The sequence below is a fragment of the Mesoplodon mirus genome, assembly GCF_964341445.2.
Source record: "Mesoplodon mirus genome assembly, chromosome: 8".
Lineage (NCBI taxonomy): Eukaryota > Metazoa > Chordata > Mammalia > Artiodactyla > Ziphiidae > Mesoplodon > Mesoplodon mirus.
Window position 1 is genome coordinate 9,915,162 of NC_138984.1, and position 16,251 is coordinate 9,931,412.

General features: G+C 39.9%; 1 protein-coding gene across 1 annotated transcript in view; it reads left to right on the top strand.

The window, feature by feature from the left end:
* The window catches only part of DNER (delta/notch like EGF repeat containing), a gene marked incomplete at both ends in the record, with an annotated part of 331,941 nt that overhangs the window by 284,073 nt on the left and 31,617 nt on the right, over positions 1-16,251 (top strand). The window contains one exon of the mRNA XM_082631051.1: positions 12,848-12,961. Coding sequence (XP_082487177.1) covers positions 12,848-12,961 — 114 coding nt within the window. The remainder of the gene's footprint in view (positions 1-12,847; positions 12,962-16,251) is intronic.

A 16,251-nucleotide genomic window follows, 5' to 3' on the forward strand; every position in this document is an offset into this window, starting at 1 on the left:
TGCAATCACAACCACTCACATTTTATTGTCTTCCTTATTACCTGGTCACATGCTCCCCATTCTGCTCAAGGTTAATCCTTCCATATATGCTCCTTGTTCCACCCCTTCTGTCTTTCTGTGAACTTCCTCCATCAGTTACAGACGCCCTGCTGTGGATGACTCAAGAAGGTAGAGTCGACTCGAGATGACTCCAGATCCTGGAGGGGATCTCAAACACATTTGAGGATGTGGGTTTTTGAGAAAAGGGTGTGGTGCTGGGAGCCTTTGTGTACCGCAGGGTTAGGGGATAGGGTTCTGGAGAGAACGGAGGACTCAATGACCAGCTGAGCCCAAAAGACCCTTCAGCTTATAGAGAGGGAAAACATGCTATAATGTGCTGCACTTGACTCTACGAGGCAAAGGGCTCTCCTGATCTCATGGATCCTGGCTGCCCTCTAAGAGGATTGCAGTTGGGCTGAGCTGGTCCTTTGTGTGTGTGTGTGAATGAGCTCCTGCTCACACCTGGAGAACCTTGAGGACCCCAAATTAGGAGGCCATGTAGACAGGGCTAATTTGACTGGCCTGTCCATCACTGGAGGAGAATCTCTAGTATCATCTCTCTCTGCCTGAGGTTGCCAACCTCAAGCCTGGCCAGTCCAGGGAGCCTGTACCAGCAACTCAACAAGGGGAAAAAATTCTAGGAAGTAAAAACAAAATTTCAACAAACCCCACAACTCTAAACACTCAAGAAGGGAAGTAAAAAAAAGTAATGTATACCACTCAAAATTGAATTTAGATCTGGAAAAGCAAAAGGAGGAAGTATGTCATCATAGAAGTAAAAATATGAGGGAATGGAAACCATGAGTGAAAAGACATGAAATGTGGAGAAAAGATGAAGAGATACGTTTCAACTGAATGATGGATGTTGCGGAAGAAGAAAGAACACGTGGAAATAAAACCAGAATCAACCAACTACTAGGGAGAAGTCTATGAGATGAAGAAAATTGAAATTTTCAAATAGAATGGGCTTACAGAATGCCAGAGGATTAATGAGGGAGATGATACGTAATTTGCAATTTCCTGGTAGAATTTCCAAATCCAAGAACACTGAGAATATTTTTTACAAGATTCTTCATAGTGAGTACAAGTTACACACAAAAGAAAGAATCAAATCAGCATTGAACTGCTCTTCTCTAAAATGAAGCTAAACAACAGTGAAGAGTGTTTTAGATTTTTCAATGAAAAAGTCTGGTTGTTAAAGGTTCATTTGTATTTGAGGGGTAAAGAAAGATATTTTGTACATTTAAGGATACAGAAAACATAACACCATGTACCCTCTCTAAGAAAATTATTTTCCAAGGTATTCTCATCAAATTGGAACTAAATCAGAGCAAAGATAACCAGATAGGGGACGATGGAGAACAGGAGGAAGAGGGTTGAGCAGACTTCTTTACATGTGGGGATAAACCTAAATCGATGACATTCATATGATTGTAAATACTTATTTAATGGTAAAGAAAAGTCTCTTGAAAAAATAGACATGCCTACTATATTAATTATTATTTCTGCATAGTGAATTATTGTAAGGTAGTAGCTTAAAACAACACCCTTTTATTATCTAACAGTTTCCTAAGTCCAGGCATGGATTAATGGATTCCCTGTTCAAGGTCTGGAATCCAAGGCTGGAATCAGGGTGTTGGTTGAGCTGAGCTCTCATCTGAGGCTTAAATAGGGAAGGATCAGCTTCCAAGTCCCCTCAAGAGGTTGGCAAAATTCATATCCTTGCAGCTGTAGAATTCTTGACAGTCTGCTTCTTGAAAGCCAGGAGAGGCCTGAACCCTCTTAAAGGTCTCACCTAGTTAGGTCAGGCCCACCTAAGGTTAACTCAAAGTCAATGGATTAGATACTGTAACAGCATCTTCAGAATCCCTTAACCTTTACCGAATGCTATTGATTAGAAGCTCACACTCAAGAGGAGGGAGTTATATAAGGGTGTGACTCATTGGGTGGTCACCCTAGAGTGTGTCACTACATCTGTTCTTAAGGAAAATTTAAATGACCAAACTAAAATTTCATGTTATTTTAACCAAGTCCATGAGTTGGTGGGTGTTGGGAAGGATTGGAAGGCATACAAGTGTGTTAAAGATCTCATGTCAATGGGCAGGTAAAGTGATTATTTCATTTTGATATATTTATAGAGACATTTGGGTTTGGGTTTAAGCAGGAATGTAAACCCTAGCAAAGTAGCAATAAATGAGAGAACTTCTAAAGTAAGAGTGATGGGCAGGTGTTGAGGGGTAGGGTAGAAGGGATTAAAGAGAAGCAGAAGTAGGTAATTCATGCCCTCCAAACCAGAGGAAGAGTGAGTGAGGGGAGGAGAGAGGTCAAAAGATTCTGGACCTTTCTCTCCTTAGAGTATGGACATTCTTTCCCTCTTTGGAAGCATTTATCCCAACATATATTTACATATAAGATGTCTGTATAAACTTAGGAAACTATCAGATGGGTGGGCATCAATTCTTAACTAGTACTTACCTCTGGAGTTAGAACTTGGATAAGTGGTGTGTTGGGGGGAGGATTAGAACTTCAACTTCTTACTTACATATGTGCTTTTTTAAGTGGTGACTTTTTACTCTTTTCTGTTTTTAAAAAAACTTAAACAAATGAATATAACTTGCTAAAAAGAATGAGTGAAATAGAAAGTCAGGCAAGATAGCTAAGAACATTTTGAAAAAGGAAAGCAGTGAGGGGGAACTCCTGCCAGATGTTGAAACCCATTGTAATGTTGCAATTATTATTACATCCCCATGTTATGGGTGCAAGAATGGACAGCTAACCAAAACTGAATAATGGCCCAGAAACCATCATCTATAATAATATATGACTCTTAACAAGAAATTGCTATGAATGGGATGGGAATTCTTTTCTAATAAATGGTGCTAGAAAAACTGAGTTGCTAAACAGAAAAAAAGAAATGTTCTTACACACGCTTCTAAATAAATTCCATGTGAAGTGAAAAAAACTGACTCTTGTTTGACTTTGCATCCTCCTATACTTACTTGCCCCTTTCTTCCTCTTTCTTTTACAACCAAATTTCCTTAGAGTTGGTATAGATCATGCCTCTATTTCCTTAAATTTCCTTTTCTTAATCTTCTTTAATTTGGATATCATCAGTACCGTTCCGATAAATGGATCTAGCAGTGGCCTAATTGAAGACTGAAACCCCAAAGCCTGCCTCTCCAGCTTCCAACTTCACATTCTTGCCCTTGTGCTTCATGATCACGGGGTCCCTTTTGAAACTCACCCTGCTTTAGCTTCCACAGCTCCATTCCTCCCCCCACCCTCACCCCCCCACCCTACTCTTCCCTCCTGGCCTTCTTGGAATGAATCCTTGCTCTCTGGACACCATGAATGCAAGTGGTTCCCAGGCTTTTCTTCTTGGCCCTCTTTTCTCTCCTCCTCTTTCCCCTTATCCAGTCCTATGGCTGCATCCATTGTCAGAAATATTGATCTCCAAACAGGTATGGAGGAGATCTCTTTCCTGAACTCTCCAAGCATTTTCTTGATAGTTTCTATGACAGTTATGGTCAGCCTTGTAGTCAGTACCTTCTGGCTCCAGACTTTCCTTTCCCTGACACTAAATTAGAATCTCCTGAATGGCAGTGACTACACAGGTTCTTTTTTTTTTTTTTTTTTTAATTCTCATCAGCTCTTGATATGGTGGCTTACACAAAGCACATGCTCCACAGCTATCTGTACTTGAATGGAAACTACTGCTTAACACAATAATTAAATAAAGCAAGGCAACTTGAACATTTTCCCAGTAAGTTTCCACTGTGGATCATGAAATTGTTAGAAGCAAAATACATGGAGGGACTCCTAGTGATCTCCCTTCAGACCTACAGAAATGTTGATACTTCTTTAAAACTAGTCCAGAGCTAATTCACAATGAGACTTTAAAGACTTTAGTTAGTGTTCATCACCTTATAGTGCCAAAAAGTCAAGTTACAGCCCCACATTGTATTGAATTATTATTTATAGCAGAACATATTTAATGGTCAAGACTATACTCATTTGGAATTTTTGGTGACAGAAGTTAGAAAGGAAATACTTCAAGTTTTAATTATGAAAATAATGTAGTAACAATGATAACAATTTAGAAAACTGAGTAAACTTGATAACTCATAGCTTTACAGCAGAACATAAGAACAATAATCATCTGTATTATTTCAATCCTTTTAAATATCTGTGTCTTTACAGTTATAATTGATTATACCTACAAGTTGGTATTACCCTTCTCAGACTTACCATTATTTATGTTTGATTTAGAAATTGTTAGCAAGTTTTACTAGTTCTATTTTAATGGCGATGTGATGTTCCCAGGGGGTAATATTTATCCATTCCCTTGCTATATCTGAAGTGAAGCTACTGTAAATAATTCTGGAATGAACATTTTTATTCATATAATTTTCATACTTTCTGGATTTTGGGGGGATAGAGTCTCAGAAATAAGATCATTGGGTTATGAGTTTGATCACATTGTACTGAATTGTTTATTTTTAAAGTCTACAGAAATTTATGATTGAAAGGATGAGAACTCTTTCTTTGTTGGTTAGAATTATTTCCTCTGTATAACCAATGAACAAGAATTTCTGGGTATTTTCTGTACCTGTCTCTTCTCAAGTACTGTGCTTGATAGAAAAGTGGATAAGTCAGGATTTTTCCTTTATCAGGCTATTATTTAACCAGAAGAGCGGACTGAGACTGGCACACACAAGGAATAATCAGGTGAAGGTCGAGATCTCAATTGTAACATCTGAAACAGCTTAGAAAAAGTTGAGCTCTGTGAGGTTGAAATACTGGAAAACTTTTCATGGAAGGAATCAGTTTGAATAAAATAAGATGATGTCCAGGTTGGTTTAAGATGGTGGAGTAGAAGGACGTGCACTCACTCCTTCCTGAGAGAACACCGGAATCACAGCTAACTGCTGAACAGTCATTGACAGGAAGACACTGGAACTCGCCAAAAAAGATACCCCACATCCAAAGACAAAGGAGAAACCACAGTGAGATGGTAGGAGGGGGGCAATCACAGTAAAATCAAATCCCATAACTGCTGGGTGGGTGACTCACAGACTGGAGAACACTTATACCACAGAAGTCCACCCACTGGAGTGAAGGTTCTGAGCCCCATGTCAGGCTTCCCAATCTGGGGGTCCGGCAATGGGAAGAGGAATTCCCAGAGAATCAGACTTTGAAGGCTAGCAGGATTTGATTGCAGGACTTTGACAGGACTGGGGGAAACAGAGACTCCACTCTTGGAGGGCACACACAAAGTAGTGTGCACATCGGACCCAGGGGAAGGAGCAGTGACCCCAGGGAAGACTGAACCAGACCTACCTGCTAGTGTTTGAGGGTCTCCTGCAGAGGCAGGCGGTGGCTGTGGCTCACTGTGGGGACAAGCACACTGGCAGCAGAAGTTCTGGGAAGTACTCCTTGGCCTGAGCCCTCCCAGAGTCTGCCATTAGCCCCACCAAAGAGCCTGGTAGGATCCAGTGTTGGGTTGCCTCAGGCCAAACAACCAACAGGGAGGGAACCCAGCCCCACCCATCAGCAGTCAAGTGGATTAAAGTTTTACTGAGCTCTGCCCACCAGAGCAACACCCAGCTCTACCCACCACCAGTCCCTCCCATCAGGAAGCTTGCATAAGCCTCTTAGATAGCCTCATCCACTAGAGGGCAGACAGCAGAAGCAAGAAGAACTACAATTCTGCAGCCTGTGGAATGAAAACCACATTTACAGAAAGACAGACAAAATGAAAAGGCAGAGGACTATGTACCAGATGAAGGAACAAGATAAAACCCCAGAAACACAACTAAATGAAGTGGAGATAGGCAACCTTCCAGAAAAAGAATTCAGAATAATGATAGTGAACATGATCCAGGACCTCAGAAACAGAATGGAGGCAAAGACAGAGAAGATGCAAGAAATGTTTAACAAAGACCTAGAAGAATTAAAGAACAAACACCTAGAAGAGTTAAAGAGCAAACAGACAGAGATGAACAATACAATAACTGAAATAAAAAATACACTAGAAGGAATCAATAGCAGAATAACTGAGGCAGAAGAACGGATAAGTGATCTGGAAGACAGAATGGTGGAATTCACTGCTGTGGAACAGAATAAGAAAGAAGAATGAAAAGAAATGAAGACAGACTAAGAGACCTCTGGGACAATATTAAATGCACCAACATTCACATGAAAGAGGTCCCAGAGGAAGAAGAGAGAGAGGAAGCACCCGAGAAAATATTTGAAGAGTTTATAGTCAAAAACTTCCCTAACATGGGAAGGGAAGTAGCCACCCAAGTCCAGGAAGTGCAGAGTCCCAGGCAGGATAGACCCAAGGAGAAACACACCAAGACACAGTGATCAAATTCACAAAAATTATTGAAAGCAGCAAGGGAAAAATGACAAATAATGTACAAGGGAACTCCCATAAGGTTAACAGCTGATTTCTCAGCAGAAACTCTACAAGCCACAAGGGAGTGGCACAATATATTTAAAGTGATGAAAGGGAAGAACCCACAACCAAGATTACTCTACCAGGCAAGGATCTCATTCAGACAATGGAGAAATCAAAAGCTTTACAGACAAGCGAAAGCTAAGAGAATTCAGCACCACCAAACCAGCTCTACAACAAATGCTAAAGGAACTTCTCTAAGTGGGAAACACAAGAGAAGAAAAGCACCTACAAAAACAAACCCATAACAATTAAGAAAATGGTAATAGGAACATAAATATCGATAATTACCTTTAACGTGAATGGATTAAATGTTCCAACCAAAAGACACAGGCTCACTGAATGGATACAAAAACAAGACCCATATATATGCTGTCTACAAGAGACCCACTTCAGACCTAGGGACACATACAGACTGAAAGTGAGGGGATGTAAAAAGATATTCCATGCAAATGGAAATCAAAAGAAAGTTTGAGGAGCAATACTCATATCAAATAAAATAGACTTTAAAATAAAGAATGTTATAAGAAACAAGGAAGGATACTGCATAATGATCAAGGGATCAATCCAAGAAGAAGATATAACAATTATAAATATATATGCACCCAACACAGGAGCACCTCAATACATAAGGCAACTGCTAACAGCTATAAAAGAGGAAATTAACAGTAACACAATAATAGTGGGGGACTTTAACACCTCATGTACACAAATGGACAGATCATATGGACATAAAATTAATAAAGAAACACAAGCTTTAAATGACACAATAGACCAGATAGATTTAATTGATATTTATAGGACATTCCATCCCAAAACAGCAGGTTACAGTTTCTTCTCAAGTGCACCCAGAATTCTTCAGGATAGATCACATCTTGGGTCACAAATCAAGCCTCGGTAAATTTTAGAAAATTGAAATCATATCAAGCATCTTTTCTGATCACAATGCTGTGAGATTAGAAATCAATTACAGAACGGATCTTGCTGCGATTTATGTCACAGAGTGTTCTGCCTCTGTTTTCCTGTAAGAGTGTTATAGTGTCTGACCTTACATTTAGGTCTTTAATCCATTTTGAGTTTATTTTTGTGTATGGAGTTAGACCCACCTCCTATAGAAATGGAAATAATAACAAAAATAAACACATGGGACCCAATGAAACTTAAAAGCTTTTGCACAGCAAAGGAAAACATAAACAACACGGAAAGACAACCCTCACAATGGGAGAAAATATTTGCAAATGAAGCAACTGACAAAGGATTAATCTCCAAAATTTACAAGCAGCCCATGCAGCTCAATATCAAAAAAACAAAGAGCCCAATCCAAAAATGGGCAGAAGACCTAAATAGACATTTCTCCAAAGAAGATATACAGATTGCCAACAAACACATGAAAGGATGCTCAACATCAGTAATCATTAGAGAAATGCAAATCAAAACTACAAGGAGGTATCACCTTACACCAGTCAGAATGGCCATCATCAAAAAATGTACGAACAATAAATGCTGGAGAGGGTGTGGAGAAAAGGGAACCCTCTTGCACTGTTGGTGGGAATGTAAATTGATACAGCCACTATGGAGAACAGTATGGAGGTTCCTTAAAAAACAAAAAATAGAATTACCATATGACCCAGCGATCCCCCTACTGAGCATATACCCAGAGAAAACCATAATTCAAAAAGAGTCATGTACCAAAATGTTCATTGCAGCACTATTTACAACAGCCAACTCATGGAAGCAACCTAAATGCCTGTCGATAGATGAATGGATAAAGAAGATGTGGCACATATATACAATGGAATATTACTCAGCCATAAAAAGAAACGAAACTGAGCTATTTGTAATGAGGTGGATAGACCTAGAGTCTGTCATACAGAGTGAAGTAAGTCAGAGAGAGAAAACAAGTATCATATATTAACGCATATATGTGGAATCTAGAAAAATGGTACAGGTGAACCGGTTTGCAAGGCAGAAATAGAGACATAGATGTAAAGAACAAATGTATGGACTCCAAGGGGGGAAAGCAGCGGGGTGTGGTGGTGGTGTGATTAATTGGGCGATTGGGATTGACATGTATACACTGCTGTGTATAAAATGGATGACTAATAAGAACCTGCTGTATAAAATATAAAGAAATAAAATAAAATGAGTAGATAAATAATATACAGCAGTAGAAATGAATGAACTGAAACTACACCCATCTACAATGAAGAATCTTAAAGATGCAATGTTGAACAAAAGAAGCCAATTATAGAGGAACACAAACAGCATGATTCCATTTATATTAAATTTGAAAACAGACAAAACTAAACGTTATATCATGTAGAGATATATTCAAAGGTGGTAAAACTATAAAGGAAAAGCAAATAAGTGATTGTTCAAAGGTCAGGATGATTGTTACCCGTGGGCCTTTTCCCTTTGGGAAAAGGCACAGTGGGAGAAATGTTTTACTTTTTATCCTGGATGGTGGCTACACAGGTATTTACTTTATTACTATTCTTTAAAGTAAACTCCAATGTTTTGTGCATGCTTCTGTATATAAGGTATATGTCACGATAAAACTGAAATATTTAAGTGAAAAAAAAATAAGATGATGTCTTCAAGTGAATAGGAAGTTCAAAGGATACTTCAAGTTAATTTTCTTTACCTGGCTTAATTTTATTGGAGATAAAATAAAGATTTTTCAGTTTTCAAAATATTAACCACGACTGAATTGTGATGACACCAGAGATTTATAATTGGAGCATGACTTTTTGAATTTTTGCTCATTTTAATTCTAAAGTTAACTGCTATAAAGAGCCCTGTTGGAATAAAGATCTTTTCAGAAATGTTTCCTCTCTATCCCTTAATATGAAAAGTATGAATTTTTATTAGTTTTGACTGAATTACAGTTTATTTTTGCTTGAGACTAAACATAAGTTTCGTAATCGTGTGTGCTCCATCCCTTGCCAATGGGTGATGCATGTGTCATTCCACAGGCTTAGTTTGAAGTGTGGACCTGATTTTCCCTGACAAAATAGAGTATTTTTGAGGCAGATTTGGAATGGCTTCTCACTCCTCTAGCAGTCCTACCTGTGTGTTGGCCAAAGTACACAGACGTTCGCCCCTCCTGAAAGGACAGGATTCTGGTGGTATAGCCATAATTTCTTTTGCGAGGTAAGATATGGCCTCTGCTCAGAAGGACCTCAGAGATTTTGGGGGGATCAGGCAGGAGGACAGATAAGTTATGATTTAAGACCATAAACTCTGTAACAGTGGAATCTTACTGTGCTCTCAATACACAGTGGCAGAAGAATAGAGTTCTGTCTTGGGAGAGTCAGCTTCAGCTTTCCATGAGTTGGGCTTTGGCATTGAGAATGTGCTGGGGGAAGACCAGCTTGGGAGAGAGGGCGAAGTATGGTGTTATGGTCAGAGGACATGAGATGCCCAACACTCAGCGTTGTGCAAGGGCCTAGGGGCCCTGGGGGTGCAGACAAGGGGAGCCCAGGAGGCGTTAGGAGGGGAGTTGGAAGGGACATACCCTGGACATCTCAGGGGTATTCATGACTGTCCCTGCTCTGCATTTAAGATTTCTAGCTCATAGCTGTTCAGTTCTGATCAATGAGCTGAGCAACATGACAAATATTTCTTACACAGGGCTTAACGAGGCTTAGAGGATAGAAACGAGTCAGCAAAGTGCTCTCAGGGGACCTTTAAGACCATCTTGCTTTGTAGTCATCGTGTTGCCATGAAGATTAGCTTCTGTCCGATCTTGCTGCCAGAAAACTCTCAATGAACTTCAAGTGACTGAATATCTTATCTTTTGAAAAAGAGAAATAACAAAGGATAAAGTTATTGCCCAGAAAACCCACCCAAAAGATTGAAATTGCTTATTATCTTGGGCATTTTCATCAAATCTATCTTGTTGAAGGCTTTTAATGTTAAGATGCTTAAATATTTAGCCTAGAATGTGCATTTCAGCCTTATTTGAAGAATGTGGTAATTTGTGTGCTAATGTATTAGTTATACTACTATTATAAGGTTAGATTGGCAAATGTATTTGTAGAAACCCGGGAAAGATTATCCTTGATTGCTTTTATTTTAGGTCTAATGGAAATATTTTTTAGGTTTCAGACATCTCTGAACCTTGATCTGTGGCTGTATTTCCCATTATAATTGAAAGCCTTTTTTGTCACATGGTTCCCATTGATCAGCCTCCTGGGAAATTCTAAATATGTGAACCCTTGTTTTCTGATGAACATTTTGAAGCAGAAAAGGCTCTTTTGCATTTTATTCTTTCAATTCAGCCTGTGCTATTTGGGAATCAATGGGAAAATGGAAATGGAGACTTCTGGGTGCAGAGGCCATACACACTCAAGTGAAGAACGATTACCAGTTTTATGCTTTAATCTTTAAATTAGTTTGACCTTGAATATTACCATGAGTCCTGGGTTTGTTAAGGACGATGAGTCAGGGAGGCTTCATCAAGTCACTGGAGGCAGAGAGGGAGCTAGGAGATGTCTTGGGGCCGGGAGCGTCTCCCACCTGGCATGAGGTAGCGGGCTTGGGGTGGTGGTTTCAGGGAAAAATGTCAGGCAGAGATCTGAAAGACACTTTAGAAAAATATCTGGTAGACTATTATTGTTCATAGGTTGGATATGAGGGCAAAGGATAAAAAGAAATGAAAAACCATCCATTCTAAAATGCTTTACCAGGCTCAAATAAATCATTAATGTGACTACAAGTAGGTAGTTCTGTTTCCTTTTCTCTTGTATTTTTCCCCCTCATTCTTTTTTTTTTTTTTTTTTTCTTACGCGGGCCTCTCACTGTTGTGGCCTGTCCCGTTGCAGAGCATAGGCTCCGGACGCGCAGGCTCAGCAGCCATGGCTCACGGGCCCAGCCGCTCTGCGGTATGTGGGATCTTCCCGTACCGAGGCACGAACCCGTGTCCCCTGAATCGGCAGGCGGACTCTCAACCACTGCACCACCAGGGAAGTCCTCCCCCTCGTTCTTGAACCTTCCTTCTTAAGGCATTGACAATTGAAAAGGAAAGGAGAGAAAAAAAATCTCAGCAAGAATAATTCAGTGACAAAATGATGTGAGTCACTGGGTGTGGCAGTCCTTTGTACAAATATGAGTGAAGTAAGGAAGTGGAAATTAAGTAATACCATCCTGATATTATTTGCTTTATGCTTATTTTTTCTTGAGGCTGTTGGGAAGGGTGAGTATATCGTTATATACATTCTTACATAGAATGTAATTTATCTTCCTCTCCAAATGGTAGGGGGTCAAGAGAGAGAGATTAGTCTGTTCATCCATCTGGCACTCCAGTGAAACAACACCAGAAATTCTACCTTTCAAATGGTGTTGGATTTTTAAAGTTTTCTTTTTTAAAATAAAATGATAAAATACTATATACTCATTGTGAAAAATTGCAACAGTATAGAAATGCACAAAGTGACATTCAAAGTAATTCATTCTCCTCTCAGTCCAACTTCAAGCATTTGCATACATACATGCACACGTAGACTATTCTTTTTTTACACCAGTGGGAACTGTATTTGCTATAAAGATTTTTTTCAGGGCCTCCATTTTGTTTGAATGGGCACTGAGTTCTGTAGAAGGTTGTATATTTCCATGGCTGAGCTCCGTCTCAGGGGAACTACTTAGCAAGCACAGACTCACATTCAAGTTGCCAGCATCATCAGGTCCCAGCTCCATCCCCGCCAGCCTGGTGACCTTGCATTTGGATATTTGTTTCATAGTGCTGGTCTGAGGATCACATTACACGTAAAGCACAGCACAAGGGTCTGGAACATAGTATGTGCACAAGATGTTACCTTTCGCCTGTGGTGAACTGGTTGGTCTTTGGGAATGAAGTCTAAGGACAAACACTTCCTTCTCTCCTCTGTAATTTTCCAAAGTATGACTGGGGCTCGTTTAAATATCTGACTCCAAATCTTTACCGTCGGGATACTGTTTATCAATTATATTGACATTTTATGTAGACTGTCTGGCTATGTTCTGTTTCTTTTGGAGACTTAGAGAGCATTTATCACTGATAAATTTTATCTTTCAAAGTTTTAACATTCTGTTGCCCAGGCTTTGGGGCGTGTGGTCAGAGAAAGTACATAAAAGACTTTATGGTGGGACCTATGAGCCGGTACTCAATCTGTTATTTTCTCCTAAGGTGTGTTTTTACAACAACCTAAAGTCAAAGGTGGGCATGTGAATACATACACATGTGCACACACACCCCTCTGGGAATCAGCCTCCACACTGTTCAAGGCTTTTCAGACACTTTCCTTTTAAAGGCCATGGGAGCTGGAGACCCCTTAATGAGTCACCCCTTTTGCATCTGTTTCTCTGCAGGAGTCCACTGTGAATCCTACAAGGACCCCTGTGCTAACGTCAGCTGTCTGAACGGAGGCACCTGTGACAGTGAAGGCCTAAATGGCACATGTGTCTGCGCACCCGGGTTTACAGGTAAGTGAGCCGGGAACTGAGTTTTCAAATTTACCACAAAATCCCTGAGATGGCAGCTGTTAAAAAACCCCCAGAAACCTCTATGCATACATTATTGCAAAATATGAATTGCAAAATGTAAGTAGGCATTGCTTGGATCAAGAGCCATTTTAAAACAATCTACTGTGTTGTCATTAAGCAAGGCTCTTCTGAAATCAGCATTTGGTTTAGAGGCCTGCTGAGACTGCCCTTACTATACGTTTGCAGACCTACAGCTTTGAAACATGAAAAATGAGCCATTACACTAACATCTGAAAAAGTGTCAGTGCTAATGGAAGCAGGAAGGAGAAAGGAAGGATCAGATGTGTCTTCTATAGAAATTGCATTACACGACCACGTTTACTTTTATTGAAAGATACAGCAGTGTCTGGGATTTGAGTAATGGAGAGGTGGTTGTGGCGGCGGTGGGATGTCAGGGGGAGCTACTCTTAGTTCACGGTTGAATTATTAGTGAAGGTGAGGACGGTACAGGTGTGGGGAGGGAGAGTGGATGGGGGAAGAAAGCTGCTGATGGCAAAGCAGCGAGGGAGGAAAGGGCTGGGTTCCAGAGGAGCCACAGTGGCACCCTCTGAGTGGTCGCTTCTGGACTAGGGGATCCAGCTTAACAAGGGCTCCTTCGAAGTCACCCCTCAAGGGTTTCAGGGAGTTTGTGAACCCTGAAAACAGAAGTGAAGTGTTGTATATATGTGTATATGCTGAGGGGAGGCTCTCAAATTTTCATCAGATTCTCAAAAGATATCATGAACTACTTGGGGAGAGAAGCTTCCATCCTTGGCTTCGCCAGCCAAATGCAGGAGTCCAGAGATGCAGAGCGTAGGTCAGGTCTCTGTTTTCCGCAGTTGCTCAACCAGCAAAAGCAACAGGGTCACTCTGGTTTACAAATTGGGAAAGGTTGACATATAAAGTGCTGATAGAAGAAGGTGGGCACTGAAGTTTCTGGAAAACGTGTTATCGTTGGTTGGAGAGCACCTTGCATGCTCACCTCTCCCCGCTAAGGCCTGGTGGCCACCTCCCTAGCCCTGGAGAATTTCACAGAGCCTGGACTCCCAGTCCATCCCTAGGGAGCCTCATTTGTGCTTCTGGGGAAGATGCCAACAGTCAAGATGTGGGAGAAGCAACCTCTGATATTCCTTCTATTTAGCTGTGTCACATCCTGTGTTTTCCTTTCGTTTTTTCCTGGGACTTAGAAGTGAGCTTACTCCAGAAAATAATTTGCAGATGGTTTTGTTTTTCTGACTGGTTTATAAACACACACAGACATTTATACTCATCAGTGGATGCAAAAATAATATTGGGGAAGCATCCTGGTTTTTTCCCCCAGATGTTTATATCCCACAGATAATGAACAGCTTGGAAGAAAAATGAGAAAATATAGTGCTATAGAAAAAAAGCCCACCACTTAAAAATGCACAACTAGGAGACAACCATTGTTGACATTTTGATACATATATCCAGGGATTTTCCTGAAGGTCTATGTGTGTATAATATATAGTGTATAGTGTAAATGCATATATTTGAACATAAAAGGAATCATACTGTTCATACTATATTGCAATCTACTTTTCATTTTAAAATATATGTATTTCATAAACGTGTTTTCACATTAAGGTGTATGCTTCTGTTTTATCATTTTTACTAGCTGTCCTGTCATCCATTACATCAGGGGTCCCCAACCCCCGGGACGGCGGGCAAGCAAGAGAAGCTTCATCTGCCTTTCCCCATCGCTTGCATTACCGCCTGAATCATGCCCCCCCTCACCCCCGTCCCCTTCCGTCCCCCCAGGCCATGGAAAAATTGTCTTCCACAAAACCGGTCCCTGGTGCCAAAAAGGTTGGGGACTGCTGCATTACATGATACATCAGGATTTTTTTTAACCCATCCTCGATTCAACCTCTGGGGAGTTGGGAACTTTTTCCTATTATAAACAACATTGCAATGAATGTTCTTGCATGTACATCTTTGTGAACTTGTATGAGTATTTCTTCGAGCTCATTTCTTAGGAATGGAATCCCAGGGTCCAGGAGAATTCATACTTATTTCCATATTGCTCTCCAGGAAAATACCTTACACCAATATTCACTCCTACCCAGAGTGCAAAGGAGCTTTTATGTCCTTGTTCTCACACAGATACTGAGAATCGTCATTCTAGTGGCTTTATATACTATTTGTGTTGATTTAACTTGTAAGTCTTTGATCCCTAGTGAGATCAAATACTTTAAAAATATATTTATAGTCATTTATGTTTCTTCTTGAACTCCCTATTCCTATCCTTGGCTTGCTTTTCTACCAGATCGTTCACGTTAATCTTTATTCTTGATTTGAAATCGTCCTGTATATTAAGTATATTACATTTGATTATATTACATTGGGTTACATAGGACTCTTCCAACTGAACTAGGTTCAAGCGTTACTCTAACTGGTCTTTGAAAACAACCAATGCCTAGAAATTCAGCCCTGAATAGGGTGCAAATATTTTTCCAATGTCATTTGCCTTTTAAATGTATATAAAGTATTTTATTCTGTATATCTATATATATATTCTATATATCATATTTTAATTTTATTATGCACGTATGCATTCCCTTTAACAGGAAAGAAAATGGTCTTTAGCCAAACCACTGAAGTAAGAAATGCAAATCTCGTTTGTTCTTTTTTTTTTTTTAACATCTTTATTGGAGTATAATTGCTTTACAATGTTGTGTTAGTTTCTGCTGTATAACAAAGTGAATCAGCTATATGTATACACATATCCCCATATCCCCTCCATCTTGCGTCTCCCTCCCACCCTCCCTGTCCCACCCCTCTAGGTGATCATAAAGCACCAAGCTGATCTCCCTGTGCTATGCGGCTGCTTCCCACTAGCTATATACGATTACATCTTAATATTTTCTTGTGATTTCTTGTTTCATGCTAGAAAGACCCTAGGTATCAAGATTTTATAAATATACTCTTATATTTTTCTAATTATTTATGAGTTAATTTTGGCCATGCAAATATTTAATACATTTGAAATTTATCCTGGCATCTTATGGGAGACAAAATGCAATCTTTTCTCTAGAATATTTAGCAAATCTCCAACTGCCTACTCAGCATTCACTTTTGGATGTCCCTCAGAGACACCTCAGACTCATATATTTTCTTCTCCTTTCTTTCTTTAAATATTTTCCAGCTCACTAAATGATATTACTACCACCTGAGCTGTTCTGGATGGAAACCGAGGAACCATTTTCATGCCTCCCCTTCTTCCTCCT